This window comes from Struthio camelus, chromosome 4 (genome assembly GCF_040807025.1).
Source record: "Struthio camelus isolate bStrCam1 chromosome 4, bStrCam1.hap1, whole genome shotgun sequence".
Classification (NCBI taxonomy): domain Eukaryota; kingdom Metazoa; phylum Chordata; class Aves; order Struthioniformes; family Struthionidae; genus Struthio; species Struthio camelus.
Window position 1 is genome coordinate 41,087,111 of NC_090945.1, and position 24,436 is coordinate 41,111,546.

Genomic DNA, 24,436 nt, shown 5'->3' on the forward strand with positions numbered 1-24,436 from the left:
TTGCAAGGACGGTACATGTTAGGAAAACAGACTCCTCAGGCAGGGTTTGTAAATCCTGTTGGAAAGAACGTTGGTATGAACAGTGCTACCAGCAGTAGACTGTCAGGCTCCACTGTGTGAATTTACATATAGATATATGTCACCATACTATACTGGTGAGAAAGTGTTTTAGCTTTGTCTGATGTGCTGACCAAAAGCATTGGAGTTATCCTTTGGAAGTTTTGACTTTAATGTCAAATGTCTGAAAGTTACATTGATCATGTACAAATATTTTCAATTATACTAAACTTTCCAAAATGTTTTGTTATGAAGCTATCTGACCACCAAAGAGATTTGAATTTTAAAGAAAGTATTGTCAAAAATAGAAATAACATATGCCACTTCGGTAATGAATTGACCTATCTCCTGAACAGTAAGGATGAGAATGGGGTGCTGGGAAAATGCACACAGAGCCTGGTGCAGGCAGGAGAGAACAGGAAACCTTGGTATAGGAAGGTATGAAACATGGAGACCCCTGTCAACAAGGCAAGAAGGAAATAAGGATGTACACAATGCATTTTGCATGGGAAAGAATGGAGAACTCCTGGTGTAGACAAGCACAAACAGCTTCTGAGGGAAAAGTGAGTGAAGGACATCATTGCTTTGGGAGAGGACAGGACATCAGAGACATAGTTACAATTATGATTAATTTGGGGAAGTGGATGGGGAATGGAGATCAGAGGAAGAGATAGGGAACAAAGAGCAGACAAACAGATGTGGGGGCAAGTAAATGCAGCTCAACCAGAACAAAAAGAGGGAACCCTGTTACAAAAGTAACAAAAAAAATTGGGAGACAAATGGAACTACTGGGAAAGTGAAAATTGTCAGGATTTGCAGGGAGTCCTTGGAATGGAGGACGGCAGTACCTATGAAACAGCAGGAGGAGTGGGTTGTGACTGTGTCATGACACTGTTGCAATGTGACCTCAGCATGACCCCCACAAACTTCTGGACTACGGCTTTTAAAAGGAAGCTGCATCGCATCAGCATGAAGTGCTTGTATTGACTAACGGGTACAAACACTACTACCTATTACAGCTTCCTTTTTTTTTTCTTCCCCTCCTTAAGGTACCATAACTTCTTGGGTGGTGATTTTTATACTACCCATAAACAGTGCTTTGAATCCTCTTCTCTACACTCTGACTACACGACCTTTCAAAGAAATGATTCATCAGGTCTGGTATAATTACAGACAAAGAAGATCCAAAAGAAGCAAAGGCAGTCAAAAAACATATGGTCCATCATTCATTTGGATAGAGATGTGGCCAATGCATGAAATCACACCAAAGCTATCGAAGCCTGTTCTTTGTACAGACTCCTCTGAGGCATCAGTGACTACACAGTCAACCAGACTAAATTCATACACATAAACACATTATGAACCTTCACATACGTGGATTTACTGCTTTATAGCAATGAGGAAAATAACAAGGGAGGGGACACACTGACTCACCAGAACCAGCAGTCAAAGCAGGAAGAAAGTAGATCAATGTGTCTACTTGCAGGGAGAACTGATACAAAAATAATTTTTTCGTCTTGCAACAGTTCCTGACCTTTTGACAACTCATCCTTGATCAGGATGAAAAGTTAAGTCTCTTTTTATTCCTCCTCCACCTCTCAAACCAAGTGAGAGACTGACAAATAGAGGCCTATCAGTCTTAATAGTTGTCATGCCATCTAAGTTTTAATCACCTTGTGCATCAAATTGAATGCATTATGGTTAAAATAATTTAGGGAATGCAATCATTGAGCACTTGAGTAGTACTGTACTCCCCAGTGTTACAAGGTAAAATCATTTTACCTCACCTAAAACAATCATCTTTGTACATAGAAGAAGGTATAAGGACACAAACGGAGGCAATTTATTCACTTATTTACTGAAAAGAACATTTTCCACTACCAATTACTATGACTTCCTTAGTTCTCCTCTAATACCACACTCAGTCCAATGGCCTAGCAGCCCAAGAAAAAGAAATGCCTCTTCTGCATTGATGATCTTGAAGTTCTTTAAAAGAAAGTTAAAAGTTACTTCTAGTATTTGCACTTAACTTCTTAAGTATGTAAGAAGCTGAATTAAAACTTAGTGTGACTCACACTTTAACTGTTTACAGAATTTTGGATCATCTTGAAATCAAAATTTGTTGAGCATCTTGTTTCCACTACTGTATATTTTATTTCAATAAAGGATGATCTGCTGATCAAAGTGACTTCTTTTCCAAGTTGTTTAGGGTACTGGAAAAAATAGCTCAGTGAATTCCTGCAATGTGGATTGCCCTTTTAATTATCATAGAAGCTCAGCATTCTCAATGACAATAACTGCTTTTTATAAGGAATGTTAAGGACACCTGTCCTTACCACTACTTCTGTTTTCACTTGAAGTTGATTATGGATGTATTCAGTATTTTTTTGTTTCCTACCAGTACCTTAAGAATATTAGTTAGTTCCTAATTTGGTGTAACATCTTTATTCTTTTGATAACAAAACTACGGTTTGTCTTTTAAAAATCCTCCTACCAGTGACAATTAGGCTTGCTACAAGTCACGGTACAGCCACATTCTCCTGAAGCTTCCCCTTGCATTTCAGCATTATTTTTTCACATTACTCTGGTAAGGGATACAGAAGTTTCAATGCAACTATTTATTACAGATTAGTGATCTTTCAGACCAAAAGGTCCTGTTTATAGTACAAACTAGATTAATTAATTAGTTACTGCTTGAGGCAGGACATACAATAGGCCAAAAACAGAACAAGCTGCTGCCCCAGAGATGAGAGAATACAGTTTACAAACACTTATTCTAACTGAAGGAAGCTTGTATTAATAATTCCAAATAATCCATCCTATCAGTAAGCAACACAGTTAAATTTCTACCAAACATATATCTAAGGTCAATGCATAAGGCACTTTGTATTTATTACAAAAAGTCTGGCGTAACATGTTTCCAATTATCAAACTGTTTGTAAAACAAATGCATCTTTATAGAAATATATTGCAATACTGCCTAAAATAGTAAGATTTGGGATAGGGTGGCTTATCTATAGCTCTTAAATAAGACTTCACTAGCCATATTATCCCATCCTCAACCTGAAGAAAAAGCATGCACAAAGAAAAATTAGTTTGACAAGTTTCCCTGGAGCTAAGAGGGCTTCTTCTAGCACAGTCAAAGTTCTTAAAAGGATGGCTGACTATATTTTCATGGGCTACCACTCCCCCCCACAGCTGGTGAGTTCTAGATGTACCTTACAAGTTAACTTTGTCTCCATTATATTAGCAAAAAATGAAAGTTCTTTCACATATGAGATCACCTGAGCTGCAAAGGAGGAGTCCAAGAGTTACAACTGATAACTCCCCTGAACAAAGTTATTTTACTCAGAAACTTATACATAGTTTTGGTACACATACAAGTATTTTCCAAAGAACTCTCTTCTAGCTCAAAATGAGTTGTTGATGAAAAAATAAACTCACCATGTGAAATCGCTAAAAAAGTTGTTTTAAAAAAAAAACTAGGCACAGTGTGCAGTAACACATTCAAGTCTAATATAAGCAGACAACGTGGTATGATGCCAATCAAGCTCTACTGTCACAAGGCACGGTCAGCAAAAGGTAAATACTGTGGGATGACTCCCCTCTCAACATCCCTCATCAGGCAGCAGAAGTTCCCACTTTTTCCATGACGGCCCAGCTACTCGCTGGGTTTCAGGGAATCATACCCCTCCTTCAGCAGGTCCCGCCATGTCTTAAGAAATCTGGCATTTTCAGAACATTTGGTCGCAAGCTCTTCCACCTGGGCTGATACAGCAGACGTCGCCTCCAGGATCTTTGTCAGCGAGAAGGCAGCCTAGAGGACAGAGCGAGAGGTTGGGGGTCAGCAATACGCGCCGAGACGCACCCGGAAAGGGCTCCCGGCTTGACAACTCGCTGGCGCCCCGCTTTCCCAGTGCCGCGGCAGCGGGGAGGCCTCGGCCGGAGCCGGGCAGGAGCGAGGAGGCCGGGCTGCAGGGACCGGAGCCGCCGTTACCGCCGCCCGGGCCCCCTTCCCAGCGCTTCCCGCCGCGGCGTCACTCACGTCGCCGATCTGCATCTCCACCTCCTCCAGCAGCTCCTGCGGGTCGCCAGCGAGCTGCTCCGGCGGCCGCGCCCCCCTGCTCCAGCTGCGGCTCCTCCTGGGCCCGGCGGCGGGCGGGCCCTCCGGGAGCGCTGTGGGCTGCAGCGGTCCTGCCTCGGCCATGCTCCGCGCCGCTGCCGCCCGGCCCGCCCAACGGCTCCGCGCGCTGCAACGCTCGCCCCGCCCCGCCCCGCCCCGCCCCAACGGCTCCGGGGAAAGGCTCGCGGGTATCCCGGCAGGCACTGCGGCGAGACCAGGCAGGGCGTGCGACGGGGGAACGGGGCGGTGCTGCACAGCGCCGCTTGGAATTATGGGCGCCGCGCTGCACGCCGGGAACGGTAGTCTTTCTTCCCGTGGTGCCCGCCTGGGTTGTTAGCTAGCGCTTGGTCTTGTTTGTAGCGCACACGGCGCAAAAAATGTGTAAACCAGCGCGTCGCCATCTCCATGTGCCTGCGTTTAAATATCAGACCAGGGCAAGCGTTCCTCCGCGGGCCGTGGTGGCCAGGCGCATGCGTGGTATGTCCCGCCGGCGCCTCGCGCGGGGAGCCCTGGGAGCTGTAGTCCTGGCAGCGCGGGTGGGGCGGGACGGGGCGTGTGTCGCCCGGCAGGCAGCCGAGTGCGCAGGCGCGGCGGGGCCGAGGGGAGCCGGGGTGGGGTGGGCGCGGTGGAGAGGAGGTGCGAGCGCTGAGGGGAGAGTGGAGAGCTGCCGCCGTCATGCTGCCGCCTGTCTGCCCGTCCTCCAGCCGAGGTAACGTGCCGGCTCGCGGCGGGGCAGCGGGCCGCGGCGGGGCACGGCGACCTGGGGCGGGGGCGGCAGCTGGCGCGGAATTAGGGCAAAGGTCGGCGCGGCCGCGGCGCCACCGGCCGCTCCGGGCCGCGGCGCCTGCGCGGGGGTGGGGGGCGCCCCACCGGCATCGCCTGTGGGGAGGTTTCGGGGGCGCTGGGGGGCGGCTGTCCCGCAGCAGCTGCTCCCTCCTCGTCGGAGCGGTCTCTGCGGTCTCTGCTGGTTTAAATGTGCTTCCGAGGGTGAAACTACGCAGTAAGCACCTGCAAGGGTTGGGCTACCGGTGTATTTTGTTAACGTGCTGTGTCTGGTGTTAAAATGTAACGCGGCGCTGTAAAGAGCTGTCTGTTTTGCAGCGATCTTTGCTAGGTGTAGCGTGTTTTAAAGGGTAAGGTAATTGGATGTACGTCGTTATCGAGGTAATAATCGTAGAAGTAATGCCTTGGCGGCGGTTGTCAAAGAACTTCGTGGGAGCGAGTTTTTGCTCTTTTCTTAGCGATTGTTTGCACCGCTTCGTACTCACTGTTCATTGCTGCACGTATGCGAACTGCCAAGTCCGTAAGCTCTCAGCTCTGCAGTAACACAGTCGCCCAGGTTCCAGGTCGTTGGGTGAAAAGAGTATGTCTGTTCAGGTGCCGTTGCAGAGTTTGGACCTGCCTTTGTGTTTATTAAACATATTCCTAAGTCAATTTCACTTTTTATTTTTGCCAAGCAGCAGTACTGTGTAACTCATAGTGCTATCGGTCTTGCTCAAATAAAATAGCTCAGAAATGAAGTTATGGTATTGTGTTTTAATGTATATTGGTGTAGTTATTATCCTACGTATAAAACACATTGCTTGTTCTCAGATCCATTATTTGAAGCTGTCCAGCTTACACAGCTTTACCTAGCTGTGCAGGTGAAGGGTACTTGTGAGTCGTGATAAGAATTACTTGTTACTTATAGTAATAATGTTTATGTTATGTTTGTTATGTGCAAAATTGCTGTTAACCTAAAAGTATTATCTATGTCCGTTTATTATTACCTTGCATATGGAGACCAGTACCCCGACTATCACTATGTAATTATGATGGAGGATGTTTGTGGTGGCCTTGTTAATCACCGTTGGCAATGAAACACATCAGCGAACATCAGTATGTTGGTGGTTTTGCTTATGTGGTTTTGCAGAAATACTGTGTTTCAAATATAGTATTCTCCCTCTCTGCCCTGAAATTAGACTAAGGGAATCCATAATGGAAGGGAAAATACCACTTAGTGTGCGTTACTTGACAAATCTTGTAACTATAACTAGTTTTGGTGCTACACTTACTAGCTCTCTGAGAACAGATCACATACAGCTCCAAAACATGATTTTTTTTTTGTGAAAGACGGAAATTAGAACAAGCATGTAACATGCCCTTTTGTCTTATTTTGCTTATTTGAGACTTAAGAGAATGCATAATTTGTTGTGGCAACTATTAATGTTTCTGTAGCAAAGGTAAAGATTGCGTGTCTTTATTACCTGTATCTATTTCTAGCCTTGCTAAAGTATATTTGTTTAAGTCTTGGCTTTTACTGTAGATGGTGACATTTATTTTAGATCAGCTGCTTAGAATCAGCAGCCCAAGCTGTGTGTCTGAACATGTGTTGAGATTGCAAAAGGGATGAACTTGTATGTCCTCTCTCTACAGTTGTTTAGTCCTTTTTAATGATGTCTTCAATAAATCTTTTGATGTTCAAAATGACGTAGGAACTTAGAATGTCTTTTTCCTTTGTACGTGCATGCTGTGGTATGCCAGCTGTCAGAATTGGTTGGCTGGTGTACTTATTCCTTGAGTGCTATTCACTTAAAGGGAAAGCTCTCTATTTTTTATTTATTTTTTAAATTTAAAATTACACATGCACAGTCCTAGTTGCTGAATAACTAAAAATCTATTTATACGCTTCCTCATCTTCATTTGACCTGGCAGCCTTTTAAGGGGCTGTCGTATTTGTTGTGCCATTGTGTCTCTGAAATATAGAAAACTTTGGAAAGCTAATGATTTGGTGAATCTGTTTTTTGTTTTTGCAGCACGTCTGTGTTTTCATGTTTTAAAGTTGTTAAAGAGAGACTGCCTTCCATCACTGCATATTGCAGCATGTGCATCTACTACCTCTGTGCCTCGTATAACTACGCATTATACTATTCATCCTCGGGACAAAGACAAACGATGGGAAGGTAAGTGAAAACATGTGTTTTAAAAGCATCTTTTTATTGTTATTACTCAATTTTAACAACACTGAAGTGTGTTGCCGATTTTTTCTTTTTACAGAAATTATATTCTGTTAAGTACAGTACTAATATCCCAAATGAAATTTTACGGTTGCTATCTCACAACGATTGTGTTGAGCACTATAAAATCAGGTCAGATTTGACTGGATTCTAGTTACGTCAAAAAAGTTTATAAATTCTTTTTACTTGGGTGACTATCACAACAAGATTGAATTCAGTCAGGTCTGTATTTTTTGGATTTTTCAGTTGCTCTCGCCATGAAAGTTTGTGACAAAATAAGAGGAATATATATCTCTGGCCATTCCAGTCTATATATTCAGCAATTTTAATGTCTTCAATTCCATAACAGTAGCTGATTAACTAGAGTAAAATAAAATAACTTGTTCTGACTAAAGATTTTTTTTCTTTTCTTTCTCTCTTCCTAGAGTTTCACCAAGTATCTTTGATACAGCTAGGCAACCAGGCTCTTATTTTTAACATTGCTGATACTTACCTACAGTGTATACAGATTGAATATGTTTTTATGGTATATCTTCTTACAACTTACAAAGAGTTGATTGTACATTGACAAAATGAATACTAATGTCCTTCTACCCTCTTCCAAGTACTGAAGTGAGCATTCTGTTGAATATTTGGCCTTCTTTTATGCAAGGTGATGTTACTGCGTTACCTGGTAGCAGTATCGCAAAGCAAGATTTAGTGAGAGAGAGGGCAGGAGAAACTGGAGATCCATTTGTTTTATCATCTGTTGTCCTATTGAAGGAGTAAACATGGAAAGATTTGCAGAGGAAGCTGATGTTGTCATAGTCGGAGGAGGCCCTGCGGGTCTTTCTGCAGCTATTCGACTCAAACAGTTAGCCACTGAGCATGGCAAAGAAGTACGTGTTTGTCTGGTGGAAAAAGCCGCTCAGATTGGTGCACATACACTTTCTGGTGCTTGTCTTGAGCCACGGTCCTTAGAAGAACTTTTTCCGGACTGGAAGGAGCGGGGGGTATGTATGAACCTGTAAACATTGCAGTTCATCTCTAAGGTAATAAACTCTGTATCCAACTCATTCTTTTCTACCTTCGTTCCATTTAAAATGTGGTGACTTACCAGAAAAACGCTCTGTCTTGTTTTTAGTCTGTTTTCCTTTAGCGCATCAATGCTAATTTTTTATGTCTAAACAGATACACTGTGGCCTTTGCTTTTCTTTATAGGGTAGTGCACATACAAAGTACGTCTAGTGCATCCTGGGATGCACTAGATTTGCTGCATTTGTGCAGAATCCAACTCCCGTGCACAAGCCATAAGATAATGGTTTCTTTGCAATGTCAAACTTGCTACTTCTAGGCAGTCGTTCTGCATGTGCTCAGAGAGTGATGTACAATACACTGATTTATGTGCAGACATGGTGATATGATGGAAGCCTAACATGCTTGTAGGAGAGAGGGTAACAGGCAGCAAGCTGTCATCTCTGCGAGAACAACCCATCTGACTTGCAGCCAGCCCTCTTAATATCACCTAGGAGCTGCAGGAGGTGGGCTGTTGACTAGATGGACTGTTGTTTTAGTGGGCTGAACGTGACCTGCAAGTTGAGTTGCCTTCTTTAGAAATCTCTGGAATATTGGTGTAGTACAAGCATATGTACAAACTTGGAGGACTTTATACAGTTTTGTTTCCTCAGTAGCTGTGGTCATTCTTGCCTGATCGTTATTTTACATACTATTTTACATTTTACGTATTTTACATATTTAACTACTGTTTTTTTTTGTCTTGGGGAGTGCTGACAGCTACTGTATGTTATGATGGTTAAGTGTGATATGATTTGCAGCATAGCCAAGCTCCAGCAAAAGACCTCCAGGTTTTTGCATACAATTTCTGGTTTTTTGCAGAGACCAAGCAAGCTCAGGCTTGTGGCTGTGTAACTCACTCTTCCTGCATAATCTTCTCTAGTCAAGAAGTTCAAAATAATGCTTTCCAGAGCAGGTATAATGTATCTGCACGGTTTCTATAAATTTAACAGACTGTAATACAAAATAATGCGTGTGTGCAAGAGTATGAGTTGTGGTGTCTAGGGGAACGCTGATCACTTCATTAGGTTACTTTTATCTTCTCTCTTGTGAGAAGTATGTAAAGCATGTCTGTCCTATAGAAGTGCCTTATTGGATCTTTCATTAACTGCCTCTTTTTTTTTTGATTGGCAGTAAAAAATAACTCTCAGTACTCTCTTTATTTTCTTTTTTTTATATAGGCTCCACTTCATACTCCTGTAACTGAAGACAGGTTTGGAATTTTAACAAAGAAATTTAGAATTCCAGTGCCGATCCTCCCAGGTAAGGTTTGGTGAGGAATTATTTGGTAAAGAGTCATTTTCTTGGTGTATTTTTCAGTTTTTTCATAAATGAATCAATTTTGTTTCACTATAGTACAGCAAGTGTGTGTAGAATGTAATAGTTGACAGTGATAAGGTCCATGTAGATGATGGCTGTAATAACACATACCACTACGGTGAAGATAGCAGCTGTAGCAAAAGATGCAACGTCCGATGTCTACAACTGCTGTTATTTTTGCTTAGTGTTTTACATTTTACGTCTGTGTTGGTTTTGTCTAGGACTTCCTATGGTTAATCATGGAAATTACATAGTACGGCTGGGACACTTTGTGAGCTGGTTGGGCGAACAAGCAGAAGCTTTGGGTGTTGAGGTGTATCCAGGCTACGCAGCAGCTGAGGTAATAACATCAGTGTGTGTATGAGAAGGGGTTTCTGAAACCCCCCCTTGCTACACCCCTAATTCTTTGTACATTCACAAAATTCCTCTTAACAGAAGTGCACTAATAAAAAAAACTGTGCTTCAGTGTCCTAAATTCCTGGCCCAGATCCAGCAAAGCACAAGTGGACCACAGAGTACCTGAGTAATTGCATAATCTTCAACGTCCCCTATTAGAGGGCTGAAAGACTTGGTGCTTAGTAGTTCTGCTTTTTGGGGGGAGTGTTATTTTTTCATTTGGATTAATGAATGGATTAAGATGACAGGTCATTAAAATTTTTGTTGTTGTTGTTTGAATATTTCCAAAGGTTCTTTTCCATGAAGATGGCAGCGTGAAAGGGATTGCAACTAATGATGTAGGCATTCAAAAGGATGGAGCACCTAAAGTAAGTATCACAGAATCACGGAATCGTTGAGGTTGGAAGGGACCTCTGGAGATTATCTAGTCCAACCCTCCTGCTCAAGCAGGGTCCTCTAGAGCATATATCCCAGGATCGTGTCCAGGCGGGTTTTGAATATCTCCAGGGAAGGAGACTCCACAGCCTCTCTGGGCAACCTGTTCCAACGCTCTGTCACCCTCACAGGAAAGAAGTCTTTCCTCATGTTCAGATGGAACTTCCTGTGTTTCGGTTTCTGCCCATTATTGCCTCTTGCCCTGTCGCTGGGCACCACAGAGAAGAGTCTGGCCCCATCCTCTCAACACCCTCCCTTCAGCTACTTGTAGACATTGATGAGATCGCCTCTCAGTCTTCTCTTCTCCAGGCTAAACAGTGCTAGCTCTCTCAGCCTTTCTTCACAGGAGAGATGCTCCAGTCCCTTAATCTTTGCAGCCCTCTGCTGGACTCTCTCCAGGAGTGCCATGTCTCTCTTGTACTGGGGAGCCCAGAAATGGACACAGTACTCCTCACTAGGGCTGAGTAGAAGGGGAGGATCGCCTCCCTCGACCTGCTGGCAACGCTCTGCCTAATGCACCCCAGGAGACCACTGGCCTTCTTGGCCACAAGGGCACATTGCTGGCTCATGGTCAACTTGTTGTCCACCAGCACTCCCAGGTCCTTCTTGGCAGAGCTACTTTCCAGCAGGTCAACCCCCAGCCTGTACTGCTGCATGGGGTTATTCCTCCCTAGGTGCAGGACCTTGCACTTGCCTTTGTTGAACTTCAGGAGGTTCCTCTCCGCCCACCTCTCCAGCCTGTCCAGGTCCCTCTGAATGGCAGCACAGCCTTCTGGTGTGTCAGCCACTCCTCCCAGTTTCGTATCATCAGGAAACTTGCTGAGAGTGCATTCTCAGCCATCTTCCCCATAGCTAGAGGTCTAATTATGGAATTAATATATTTGCTTCTAGTGCCATCAGTAATTTTGGTGCACCTTAAGAAAAATAACAGAACTCAGTATCTGTCTTAAGGACTGGAATCCTCCATGTCTGTGTATAAAATGGTTTGTCTGTACATGGAAGTTTTGGTCTCATAACAGTGTAAGTTGTTTCTGAGATCAGTAGGAAAAGCCTTTGCAGAAAGGAGGCTTGTTTAAGAGTGACTCGACGGAAAAATTGCAAGGGTGCTTTGGCATATGTGGATTCAGGGAGCCAAGGAAAAAGGTCCAGGAACTCCTAGAAAAAAGACGTTAAGGTGAAATGGAGAGCAGTTGTCCAGCTGATAATTAGCAGCATGTAAGAGTGTTTCTGGCTGATTTTTCTGTGGTGTTTACAACTGCAGTCACATTTGTTGACAGTCTATCTGCAGGGTTGGGGCAAGGTACATAGTGCATCTTCATACCTTTTTGCTGGTTGGCCACATACCTTTACTTACTGGATCCAAAACTTGACTTCTTGCCCTAAGTGTTGGACTTCAGCAGACTTTTTGTGGAATCCAGAACCTGTTGTAAGCACGTTGGTTCCCTATACAATGCATAGGGAGAATTCAGCACTTAATAATTCAGAAGAACTTTCACACAGAAGTAGCTAACCACAGAAATTCTGAGTACAGGTTTTTGTCTTAAATTTTACTATCTTTATGAAGTTTCTTACTAGTTGCATAAAGCTTGAAAGAGGTATTTACTTCCACATAAGTCTGGGCTGTTTTCCCCATTTAAGGCAGGGGATGAGAAGAAAAGACTCATTTTGAGAGAACAAACCCATTGGAGGAGGAAGTGAAGGCAGGGAAGAATAATGCCTTTGCATAGTATTGTCTGTCTCCAAGAATGGCTGTGTGCATGTGGATATGCACACACTTGTTTTCAGCTATATGTTTCCTGCAGTAGGAAGTGCAAGTAATACATACGTTTGCTGTACCAATAAAAAATTAAATCGATTTGCAGTGTCAAGGCCCTGAACTATGAATTTTTTGAAGGATCTGCAAAACCTAGAAAACTTTTCCCATTTTTCTGGGAGAATGTATCTATTACAAACACTTTATCTATTCATTTCTTCACTTCATGTTTGTAAATAAGTAGTCTACCACTGCTGCAAACTTCTGAGTATTCAAGTGTATGAGCTGTCTATGAGGTCAACTGATACTACCTGCAGTCCATAAAATTCAGTTAAATAAATACAGTTTGTGTAATCTTCAGGACAAGAATATTGTCCGAGCTGAATAGAATAGACTGTGGTTGCTGAATACAGTCTCACCTTGCAATCAGCACAAATCAAGTAAAAATGTCAATGATAAAAGCATGCAGTATAAAGTTGCACATTGATTCTTGCGTAGGTTCTGGAGAAGGATGTTAACTCTGAAATAAAACTTTGTCACATTACTGCAATGTTTCAAGCACTTGAATCTCTGATACTGACAAGTTGCAAAATCCAGCAAGGAACTTCCTTTCAAGTTGGACAGTACCTATTTTTAATCTTTAGATCGAATAATAAATTCATGTAGTTCTCGTAATCTGAAAATGAATTGATTTTGTGGAATACTAACAGTCAGAAATTCAAACGGTATAGAAAAGATCCAGCAAAATCTTGTAAATCTTGTTTAAAGGTAATTGCTGATTAAAGGGAACATTTTCACTTGCTAGCCCTTTTCAGAGATTTTCAACCGATATGTCTCATTGCACCTGAGAAACAATTCAAAACCAAAGCAGTAAGCTTATGCTGGACCTGTGCTGGCTTCAGGCACAATTACCTTGAGATGCTTGCTTGGCTATACCTACCTGGCTTCATCCAAAGCTATTCTCATTATCTTTTTCAACATTAAGCTTTCTTGCTCAGATCAAGCTCTTTTTTTTTTTTTCTTTAAAACATTGTTCGATTGTTCGTTTGTCTTCTCTGCAAGTTTATGTACGTTTACAATCTAAATATACAATTTGGTATCCCTACGTTGCAGATATAATCTAGTAATACTGTAGACTAACATATTTTTGGTGAGAAAGTGTTTAATTCTGATACCTAATATTACTGTAATTTTATCGTATGTTTTAACATGTAAGACTAATGTAATATTTGTTTATAGTAACGTTATTCTGAGGTAGTTGTTTCATTTTGGGGTAGGGGTAACAGGTTTTCTGGTCAGGTGTTTCTATGTAGCCTTTATCCCATGTATATATCTGGAACAATGTTTTATTATAATGTGACTTTATGAGCAGAACTTGAAGTGTGAAGTTATAGGTTAAGATTCTTTGTTCTGTTGGGGCTCCCTTGCACCCTATGAACAAGCTGATGTTATATAAGGATCTATCTGATCTGGAAAAGATTCTTTTTGAGTAGAAGAATGATGATTAACTATAGTACTGTGTGCTCTATTCGAATCCCCTTACAAGACTTGCTGGGAACATGTCATGGTTAGATGGGAAAGACAATTGGACTAGAGCTGTAGCATGTGATGCTTTGTAGGTTCTGGGCAGTGGCACACAGTAGTGTAAAATCACCTTCTTGCCGTCCATTCTCTTGCTGCGAGTTTGGTGTGGCACATACCTAAACTGATGATTAAATGCTCTACTTTTACAGGCTACTTTTGAAAGAGGCTTGGAACTCCATGCTAAAGTCACAGTCTTTGCTGAAGGTTGCCATGGGCATCTAGCCAAACAGCTGTACAAGAAATACAATCTAAGGGAGAATTGTCAACCCCAGAGCTATGGCATTGGATTGAAAGAGGTATCCCCTGCATAATTTTAACAGTTGGTGAAGATATTGTAAAGCTATAAGCTACTTGTTTCTGTTTATAAAATGTTATAATGATAGGTTTTGAGAGTTACACTTTCAGACTTCAGAATTTTTGCTCTTTTGGAGTTGATCAGAGAAGGCCTGTTCTTTGAATGTCAATGACTGTTTCATTTTAGCTGCTTCTTGTATCTGTGTTACAACTAGAAGTACTTTAGCCTGTGAATCCACTCTGACTACTTACTTTGATGGCAGATTAAGTTCATCTGTGAAATCTATTGCCTGTAATTAATTTCAGTAGCTTCAGTAAATGGGCAAAGGATTCATTTGGCCTAATTTTGTTTCTTGGGGGCTCGGGGGGGGAGGGGGAAGGAGGCACCTGAGCAGGGAAGAAAAGGCTTTCTATGGGCTCTCTATATATTCACATCCCTTCACTGGGCTTATATAATTGGGATGGAGGTCAATTTATATATTTTTAATATATATTTATATTTCTATATGTTTTTATGTAAATGTGTGTGTATATGTGTGTGTGTGTGTATATATGTGTGTGTGTATATATGTATGCTATACTCAGTAAAACCTGAACTAAACTATTACTAATGAAAAGAGCTGTTATATTTAGATGGAGTATATTCATGATTTGACTATAACATATTCCTTTCTTTATCCCTTTAAGCCTGTATTTCTAACTACAAAATATCTGTAAAATGATTGTTTTAGAATTTTGTAGAGGATAACTACTCTGTAAATGTTTCTATGCATGTCATAGGTATTAAAATTTGTAATTAAGACTAAGTTATAGTTAAAGTAGAGTTTTGCTGCAGAGTTCCTGTGTGTCCAGATGAGACTGAGGTTTCGCTACGACTATGCCTACTTTACCAAATGGTACAGACCAGTAAGAATGGATCTATAAAGTGAAATGGTCGGTGCTGATGAGCTCACGTCCATGCTATGTACATTTTAGGGTTATTTTTACTTCGGTCTAGCTCTAGTCTGGTCCCACGGACTGAGTACCCATTTACAGCTGGAATGCTTTAGATGGGCTCCTGGAGCTTATCTTCCAGTTTAGTTTCCTGTGAAAGGAAAGCAGTTCATGCCTTCCGTAACTGCTCCACGATGAAAACCAAAGCACAGTAAGTGGCAATCAAGAGTCTTTCTCAGAAATGCACTCCTTCATCCGTTAATGTGGATGTACCCTCCATGCCGAAGCTGATCTAATGGTGCTTGACTGCCAAATAGGATAGTTCCACTCTCCTTCCATAGTGAGGCTGCAGCTGGCACATAACTCCGTGGTGAAGAAATATTTTGTCAGATAATCAGAAAATTGGTGCACTAGTGAAAAAGTGAAGATGTTTCTACAAAGTCACCATGGCTCAGATGAGTGTTAGAGCTTGTAGAGATGAGAGTGGACAGAGGACAACCTGTTTGGCAGCAAGTATTTAGATCAACTCAGTCATATTATTAAACTCTAGTAATGTTTTTAAAGAAAACAGTCAATGTAAGCACTGCATTCATTAGCAGAAGTATTTATTGAAACCACTAATAAAAAGCAAGGTCTTATGGTTAAAATAAAATTTGGGGTTTAATGCTGGAGACTCAGTTAGGGTTTCTGATGTACAGCATTGCAAGGAAGAGAAGTAATAGCAAATTCTTAAATGGTAATCCAAAAGAAGTAGTTGTAATTCATTACTTCATCTTTAGCTCTATGAGTTTAAGCATAAGCCATAGCACAGTAAATTGAAAGTATTATTTATGCCATCTTTTTCCTTCTGTACTTAATTGTGTGTTTGTCTTTTGTTATGTTATTGGTAGGCCCTTACTTTGATTATAAAGTAGTTTCTGTTGATCTTCATTTCAGTTATGGACTATTGATGAAAAGAAATGGAAGCCAGGAAAAGTAGAACATACCGTTGGCTGGCCTTTAGACAGACATACGTATGGAGGATCCTTTCTTTATCACTTAAATGAAGGTGAACCTTTGGTTGCTCTTGGATTTGTGGTAAGTAAAGCTTTTTTTGTTCAGTCCTCATTTTTATGCAGTTTCTTGCCTGTTTTAATGCAAAATGAAAGCACAAGAATAGAAACAGACCAAGTTTGGTACTTAATCTTTTCTCACTTGTGCTCATTCCCATGTGAGGAAAGGGTAATTTGTCATTAACCTGTCTCTAATCCAGTAGAACAAAATAGAAAGCCTATAAATGCATTTTTAGCAAACCAAACGTATTTTAACCTGTAGTCCTGATAAAGCCAAAACCAGCTAAATATTTTGCAGAAATTTTGATTAATTAAAAGTTAGGAAATGTCATAATCCGGTCACTTTGTGCAACCTTAATTCAGTTCCCTTCTTCATATGTCAACCTAGGATGCATATCCACTTTGTGAGAGGAGCAGAATGTAAGTGGAAACTCTCTGCAATTCCACAAGCATCATCCCATCATCTTTTCCATTTCTGAGCCCTTTAGTCTATTCTTATCCTTATTTTTCCCCCATCCTCCTTGCTTTCTTTAGCATCTGTCTTTGTGAATTGGAGAAGCTGCTGCTTCCTTCTTATTGCCTCATTGTAGGAGAAGCATTGAGATCACTAGAGCAGTCTCCTCCAGCCCACCAGCGATGCAAGGAGCAATAGTAGGAAATGTTTTTCTAGCATCTGCAGTCCTAAGTGAAGCATACAGCATCTTTCTTGTGCATGTGCTTTACACACAAAAAGCTCTAACGGTCAGGAAGGTAGTCTGGACTTTTAGAAACATGAAGTTTAGGTGACTCTTTGTTGTCCTAGATTTCAGAAAGATTCCATTCCACATTTAGGCGTGCAAACTGTATTTTTGCCTACCTTTATCTAAGAACTGTTGAAGAAGCTTCTGTTGATCTTTTTGCTCAGACGTGCATACTTGTCCTGGGCAAATTTTCAGTGTTGTCATTAATAAGTATAGACAGTAGATATTCAAATTCTGTTTGTTTTTAGATGGGTAGAAAGCTTTGGTTCTTCTAGAGAATGCTAATCAGCAATGCTCATATTATCTCCTGTTGGAACAGGAGAAAACCAATTTTTGTGTGCACATACAAGCACTTTTTGTCTTTGAACTTTACACCTTTGTCATCTCTGAGCTGATTCTTGTAATAGTATTATCCTACACTTATTTTGAAAATCTTCCGTGAACTTCACCTAGCAAGGAAATCAGATGCAGTTTCTGAATGCAGTGAGTGGCTAGAGAAATCGAGGTACTGTTTGTTGCTAACTCATGATATATATTGTTAATTGTCTCAAAGCTTAAAGGACCCATAAATAATTCCTTTTGACAAAAGAAAATTTCAGCAACAAAAGTTCTTTCAAGAGTGTATTGAAGATGGAAAATGCAGGGTGTTTCTTTTGGCAAGTTCTCCAGTGAAATAAAATGTAAATCCTGGGCATTTAGCCAACTGGCAAAGCCTTTTTCTTCAACGCCCTCTACCCCCCCTCCCACTTTTCTGTTTTTATTGTTGCTTTCTGGTGCTTTATAACAATGGTTCTTGTAATTGGAAATGATAATTGACTTAGCTAAATCACACGAAGAACTGTTTAAATTATGTGAGTGCAAGGACGCAACAACCTAGAAATAATTGTTTAGTTCTCCCGTCCAGCTTGTCTAGAGCAAGCAGTTTTTGAACACAAATTTGAAACAAGTTTTCTCATGTATCCTGCCCCCCATACCATGCTTACTGTAATTTCACTATTTTGTTTCAAAGACAGATGGAAGGCAGTTACAATGCAATTAAATACTTTCCGTGCTTCAGGTTTTAGGTAGGACCATCAAAATTCTCAGGCTAGCTGCTATTGTAGTGTTATTAGAAAGTATTTTTGGCAGTAGTTTCTTTAAGTAGAACGAAGCTACAATTGGTTTAGTACAAAATAGATTTGAAGTGTTGATGTGATAATACACAATTCTTTTCTTTTACAACTTTGTTGAAATGTCATACATTATTTTCAGTGATGTTACATTTATTTTTTCTTTTCTTTACTTTTTTTTTTAAGGTTGGTTTAGATTATCAAAATCCCTATTTGAATCCATTTAGGGAATTTCAGAGGTGGAAGCACCATCCCAGTGTACAGCCTACTTTGGAGGGTGGAAAAAGGATTGCCTATGGTGCCAGAGCTTTGAATGAAGGTGGTTTACAGGTAATTTTACCATGACATTTTTTTACTTTTAGTGCTCTGTGGCCATGCTTGTATTGCTGTGAATTCAGGTTGCGTACTGTCAGGAAACAAAGACGAACAAGGTCAAAAGTTTTGCTGGACAGAAAAGCCTCTTCATCTTATTGCAGACTGGCTGCTGAGACTTGCTAGACTTAGGGTCTGTCAAACTAACCATCTTCTGACATAGTCAAATTACTTTCTAAATTAGATAGGAAGCCGGGGTTATATATGAATCAAATGTGTTTAGCAGCAGGGAAGCTACAGGTAATTGTGTTTTGTCTGTAACCCTGGGGAAGAGAAGGTAGCATCAGTCATTGGTTATTTTGGAGGGGGATTCCCGATTTCTGGTTTATCCTAGCAGAAGGAACGTCTTTCCAAGGCTTGACCCTGAACAGTTTCAGTGCCATCGCTAATTTATGTAGCTTGCAGATAAGTCTTCACATGTTTAAGTACACCTCTTCACCTCTTTAAGTGCAGATACCTTAGGTATCTTTCATGCACCGCTTTGAATTTGTTGCTTCTTAGGAGATGGAATACCTTATTCATCAAAACTGAAGGTCATTGGAAAGGGCTAGAATAACTTACATGGGAAATAGTCCAGAACTTGCTACAGCTCCATTCTTTTCTGCTTGCAGGCCTCTTAGCAGGGCCTTGTGTTTTAAGAATCCCACCTATGTGTCCTGGATCCATCTTCTAGATGCTTCTTTCAGTTTGGAACTTAAAACTTGCTTGAATATTCCTGACCTACTGCCTGTCTATGGAGACATCACCACCATCAGAAAGTGTTCTCTGACTTCTCAGTCTTTGAATCCCTTTGTTAATATAAATGTGGCTTCATGCAGCTTTTCTAATACAAGTAGAATTTCAGTGACGTGGTGACTGTTGTCACTGTCTTTCAGAGTTCAGGGTTTGATACAAGTGTGAATGCCTGGGACTGAATCATGTGGGTTCACAGAATAGGTTCTTGATAACTCATGTAGTATGCAGTCAGTTAGTCAACTGGTCGATTACTTCATCTAATCTGACGTAAAAATATGTCATGTTTTATGTATTTAGTTCATGATAACCGCTGTGTTACAAGGTTATTTAAGAAACAATTGTTGGTCCATTATTAACAGAGATCATGTACAAAGTATGCTTTAATCTAGACATTTAAATAAGAGGGGCTTCTCTTTCCACCCAGTGTCTCCGCTGCACTGGTATGTCTATCACAGATAGTCATTGTTGAATTTACGTCTCTGATGAAATAGCCAGATTGTGACTTCAGTTACATACTTCTCACATTACTATAAACATATAGTGGAAAGAACATAGTATTTCTTTGATGTCACTTACAGACATTATTTGTGCTGAGTTCTGCGGACAGTAGAACTATGGTTCTTATCCATCTATGTTCCTTAGTGTTTGGGCTTTTTCCTTTGCTGGACTTGAACAATGAATGTATCACTTTGCGCTGTTCCTACTATAAAGCATATTTGACTTGCATTTGTTTCTTTTTGTTTCCTATATGTTAGAATCATCAAGTTGATCATGACGTTACACTTCTAAATAGACTTTTTTATACATGCTTTCAGTTTAAAAAAAAAAAAAACCCTTACTGATGAATCACTTAGGAATAAAAAAGGTTTTTTTGGGGCGTAGCTTTTCTTTTGCATATGTTGCTTTGATAACTGTAGAATTCTGTTTCATGTGTATCACTGGAGTACAGGAATATTTTCTTATGTAAGTGGCTCTGTATCTTTAATTGTTTTTTAGTTTTGCTGACAGTATTGCTTCAAACATGTATAGAATTACCATTGATCTAAGAGTTTTTTATTACTGTGCTATAGATAACCTTATGACTATGCTCTTTAGTGTTTAATGTATTGTGATACTAACTATAGCGTGAGGGAAGAGTGCTCTTGGATACTTTCCTGTTCCTGTAGCTTTTTGGACATGTAGAGAGGGGACAGAGTTTAATGGACTACATCTACGTAGCTGTTATTTCTTATTTCTATTAAGACTGCAAAATCAAGCACTCTAACGTTTAGAAATTGCCATGCAACCTGTTTTGTCTTCGTTTTGTCAAATAGCTTGAGAAGACTGAGGAGTTTTGTGGAAAAAAATAAGGGTGTTACTGCTGTTAAGGAATGTATCCTTATGAATATCAAAGAAGAAAACGAAGGAAATCAGTCATGTCGATGACTGATGCAAGTGTCAAAATGTTTGATTTGCTTAACAGATTCTCAGCACTGAGGCGAGCTAATGGGAGGAGGTTGTTAGGTTCAGTGTGCGCGGTTAGGGGACAGAGGGCACTCTGCAGGGAGGCACAGTTCTTGCTGTCTTCCCTCCTCCAAACCAGCTTTGCTTTGCCTCTCGTCTGCCAAGTGCTTGAGAGGCACTTGGCTTCTCCAAGTGCTCAAGGCAAAAAGGATTCCTGTATGTCACTCTGTCAGTGTGTCTCACTCTGTATCTCAGGGGTAAGGAAGGCTTGTGCCACACTGGCATGATGTGTCCCTTCAGCTCTACAAACTGCCTGTGAAAACAGACACGGAGTTCCATGCTACTAGTAATGCTGTTAATAATGAGAATTATTAACAAAACATTTGTACAATACGTATAACCTTTTCTGTTTATGACTTGTCTTTAATCTCATTCATATTTTGTCAGTATACAGGTCGTTATGTTCCTTTTAATTGAAACAGTTGATGCAGAAAGAAGTTATTTGAGATTACTTCACCGTCTCCTTATGTAATTCAAAGAGCTAGTCAAGATGGCTCAAGATGAAAACATTATGTTTTTGTACTTGTCAGTGCTGCACCATTGCACCCTAATAGATAAGACAGAATAACTGTTTTCAGTTAACTATTTTCAGCCAAAGATCTTGTGGAAAGAGAGGACATCCTACCTACTCTTTAATTTCTTTGAACTACTGTTACGTAACTGAACTTCTGACTTCTGGTCACTGAAAAATGAGTTAAGAGCTGTAGTTACATACTTTTACTACGAACAAAATCACTAAGTCTGTGTGACTTGAGCAAATTGCCCAAAAGACAGGGAGAGCACTGGGTGTAGTATGATTTACTTTAATATGAATATTCAAAAGTAGCGCCATGTGCACAGTGAACAGGTAATTGCAAGTGAATTGGCAACGGAACAAGCAGAAGAAACTAAATATTTGTTTCAGATTAACTTGAACCCCTGAGATAAATCTTTTGACGTTTTGATGAAGTAAAACTACTTGTTTAGGGTCAAATTTAGGCTATTCAAAAATGAATTGCGTTGGCCTGTTTGCAGGCAGCTTTAATAAGAACAAGATGCTGGATTCACATGTACTGCTCGGTATGAAAGACTTTATCTGGAAGGCTAGGTTCATATCTTATTTTCAGCAATTCCAGACCCAGGATTCGATCAGAGCTTTCCATTCGCAGTGTCTGTAGGTTACACAGAGGTGGGGTTTTCTTACACCCTCCCATTGAAGCTGCTTGTTGTTAACAAAATCATAATCTCCTTGGATGAGGGTGAGAATAACTATTTTGATAGTTAAGGTATTCTTTAGTTAATATAGGAGTATAATATATTATATTAGTAAAATATACATGACATTTCCAAATCATCTGCCTCTTAGGTTTGTGTATCAGATCATCTTCTCCTCCCATACAGAATTCCTGAGAGGTGATAGTATTCAGTAACGTTATGCTTTCTCCCAGAACGGGAGTGAGAGAATGATTTATCACCAAAAATGTATTTGTTGGCTGCTGAGCAACTTCTAAAAGAAGTGAGACTTTGAGGGGAGAAGGGAGGGCTGTGCAGTTTCACAAAAAGGATTTGTCAAATGGAAAAAACACAGCACAGAGTAATAAACTCGGAGATGAGATTGGTACAATTTACTAGGTGGAAAATGGAAAGACAAATCATATTTTAAGAAAAAAAAAACTTCAAACTGAAGGAGAAAAACAGTATCACTGGATGACTTTACCATAATCTTGTTGCTGATAAAGCAATTGGAGTCTTGTCAGTCATTATTTTATATTCAGACCTGTGTCTGAATTCTTATTTGCTTACTATGCTAAGATTACATGATTAAGTAAAGCAGTTCTGGTGTATTTTTAGATAGTGCACATGTAAATGTAAAAAATATTAATGGAACTCAAGTCTTACGCCAGTTTGATTTCCAGAATGAATTTTCTCTTCAAAATAGAAAAATCTTCCTTTCTGCTTCCTTTTCAGTCTATACCCAAACTCACCTTCCCAGGTGGATTATTAATTGGTTGCAGTCCTGGACTCATGAATGTTCCTAAGATCAAAGGGACACATACTGCAATGAAAAGTGGCATCCTGGCTTCAGAAGCCATCTTCAACCAGTTAATCAATGAAAATCTCCAATCAAAGACAATAGGTAAGGTCACTGTACTTAATAAGTCACTGTACTTTAACTGGTAATTTAGCTTGTGTTCAATTAGAACCACCACAGCTTAGCTATGACTAAATGTGTCTGAAGGAATTAATTATCACAAATAAATCACAAATGTGGTGGTTTAAAAATATATGTACTGTTTATACTGACTAATGTTTTAAGAAAGAAGCAAATTCATAAAGTTTTGCTTAGTTATTGTGAGCACTGATCCTAATGCTAGAACAAAAATATGCCTTATGTGTTTTAAAGAGCATCTTAAAATAAGTCTACACTTCCTGTGTAAGTAAACAGAATATATACTTTGTTCCTACAGATATGTTAAAAATCAGTGCCTTTGTTCATGATCCAAAAAGTACTACTGAAAGACTGCAGAATCAAAAGGCAAAAAAAAAGTAACATGAAATGCATGAAATGTAATTAAAAAAAAAAAAGTGAGGAATAAACTTGGAAAATCTCACGATTTTGTTAATTGTAGTAGTAAGATGCTTTTTTCCCCCCTTATCTCTTTCTTCCATCTTACTTTTAATTTTACAGTCTTCTCAGTGCAAGACTACTGTGTATTTCCTATTATACCTGATTCAAACACATTCTAGTAATCACCTGATCCTGACTGCATTGCAGTGATTATTTAAGCCTTACATGTTCCCTTAAATCTGTTAACAAAACAGATTTACACCTGAGCAGAGAGGTGACCCGATTCGAATTTCACTCATTCTGGGGATGGACACTACAGCCAGGTGCCACATGATTATTATTTTAGAAATCTCTTTTCTGTAGCACTGGATTCAACCCTGCAGTGAGCTCTTGTTCAAATAAAGCATGCAATGCACTGGGGTGTGCTAGACAATTAAAACTAGTCTAGTATAGCCAGGCAAAATGCTTATAGCCTGCCTAAAATAATAAACAGTCTTACCAGGTTAGCATACCATTCTTGTTTGATTGTGGACAGGCTTTATCAACTGTTACCAGTTTTATCAAGACAAGAGAATACCAAAGCACAGTCTCTCATCTGAGCCTAGACAATGAGGTTTTTCTGACCCTTACGTGAAGCAGAAAATATAGACTGAAGCATGTTTTCAGGTATAGAGAAGCCCTTAAAACTTTTTTGTTTGGTTGGTTTTTGTTTTTATTAGAAGAAATTATAGTAATGGTGAAGGTGAGAGTATCAGAAAACTCACCTAGAAAGCACTTTTCTTTTATAAGATAATTATTTGGCTTTAATTACAGTGCAGTAGGACTGTGCACTGAGTCATCTGTCAAGCATGCAATGTTTGTAGCATGCATAAAGAATATGATCAAAGAATGTAAACAAATTAGAAGTTTGTAGTGGGACATATCTCATATTAACTTGCTGATTAGAAATGGAGAAAAAACACTCCCTAGCTCTGAAGTCCTCCTTTGGGTCATGGTCATCATTACTGAAATCAGAATGATTGTGGCTGCATAGCTTGTAAAGCAAATCTTTTGAACATGGCAACTTTAAAATTAAAGACCTGGGTCTTGGATCACAGGTGAACTGTTCTAGTCAGCTCTTAGATCCTGCTTAGGGAGTAGCTGTTTTCCCATACAGCTGCCCCTGTTGCTTCCTTGTCTGTTATCTTTATCTTTTGCTAAAATTTGAGGCAATTTGATGCTTCTTGTGGCTCATGTAATAGAGGCTACAAAGGAGTAGATAAGCTGTTGATAACTGCCAGTGAAAACAGTTCTTTAAAAGAGGTTCAAATAAGTAGTCTAAGCGTATACCCAGCTTACCGCTTTGAAATTATTTTGCTGCCTTCATTGCTAACAATTCTTTACTCGACAATAATTTTTTATTTCAAGGATAGTCTTTCTGTACTGGAAGCAAG

At 40.1% G+C, this 24,436-nt stretch overlaps 3 protein-coding genes across 15 annotated transcripts in view; 2 read left to right on the forward strand and 1 right to left on the reverse strand.

The window, feature by feature from the left end:
* The window catches only part of RXFP1 (relaxin family peptide receptor 1), a 50,426-nt gene extending 49,018 nt beyond the window's left edge, over window positions 1-1,408 (forward strand). For all 4 annotated transcript variants that reach the window (XM_009677144.2, XM_009677146.2, XM_009677147.2 and 1 more), the window contains one exon: window positions 1,107-1,408. In XM_009677144.2, the coding sequence (XP_009675439.2) occupies window positions 1,107-1,408 (302 nt within the window). The remainder of the gene's footprint in view (window positions 1-1,106) is intronic.
* Window positions 1,271-4,327, reverse strand: C4H4orf46 (chromosome 4 C4orf46 homolog). Its single transcript, XM_068942395.1, has 2 exons — window positions 4,103-4,327; window positions 1,271-3,874 (listed from the first exon to the last, which is right to left on the reverse strand). The coding sequence occupies exons 1-2, from the start codon at window positions 4,262-4,264 to the stop codon at window positions 3,719-3,721; spliced, it is 318 nt and encodes a 105-aa protein (XP_068798496.1). The 5' UTR covers window positions 4,265-4,327; the 3' UTR covers window positions 1,271-3,718.
* A 399-nt stretch (window positions 4,328-4,726) lies between these two features.
* ETFDH (electron transfer flavoprotein dehydrogenase) overlaps window positions 4,727-24,436 on the forward strand; it is a 33,228-nt gene continuing 13,518 nt past the window's right edge. For 7 of the 10 annotated variants that reach the window (XR_011141012.1, XR_011141007.1, XR_011141010.1 and 4 more), the window contains exons 1-10: window positions 4,727-4,889; window positions 6,976-7,122; window positions 7,939-8,168; window positions 9,411-9,492; window positions 9,771-9,889; window positions 10,236-10,313; window positions 13,867-14,013; window positions 15,881-16,021; window positions 18,032-18,175; window positions 22,403-22,571. Coding sequence is in view for 3 of the 10 variants with exons in the window: in XM_068942396.1 (XP_068798497.1) it covers window positions 4,856-4,889; window positions 6,976-7,122; window positions 7,939-8,168; window positions 9,411-9,492; window positions 9,771-9,889; window positions 10,236-10,313; window positions 13,867-14,013; window positions 15,881-16,021; window positions 18,032-18,175; window positions 22,403-22,571 (1,291 nt within the window). In the remaining 7 variants the exon portion in view is untranslated. Of the gene's footprint in view, window positions 4,890-5,057; window positions 5,181-5,954; window positions 6,059-6,975; window positions 7,123-7,938; window positions 8,169-9,410; window positions 9,493-9,770; window positions 9,890-10,235; window positions 10,314-13,866; window positions 14,014-15,880; window positions 16,022-18,031; window positions 18,176-22,402; window positions 22,572-24,436 lie in introns of those variants that run through there. The other 3 variants (XM_068942397.1, XR_011141013.1, XM_009677149.2) reach the window with 3 other exon arrangements.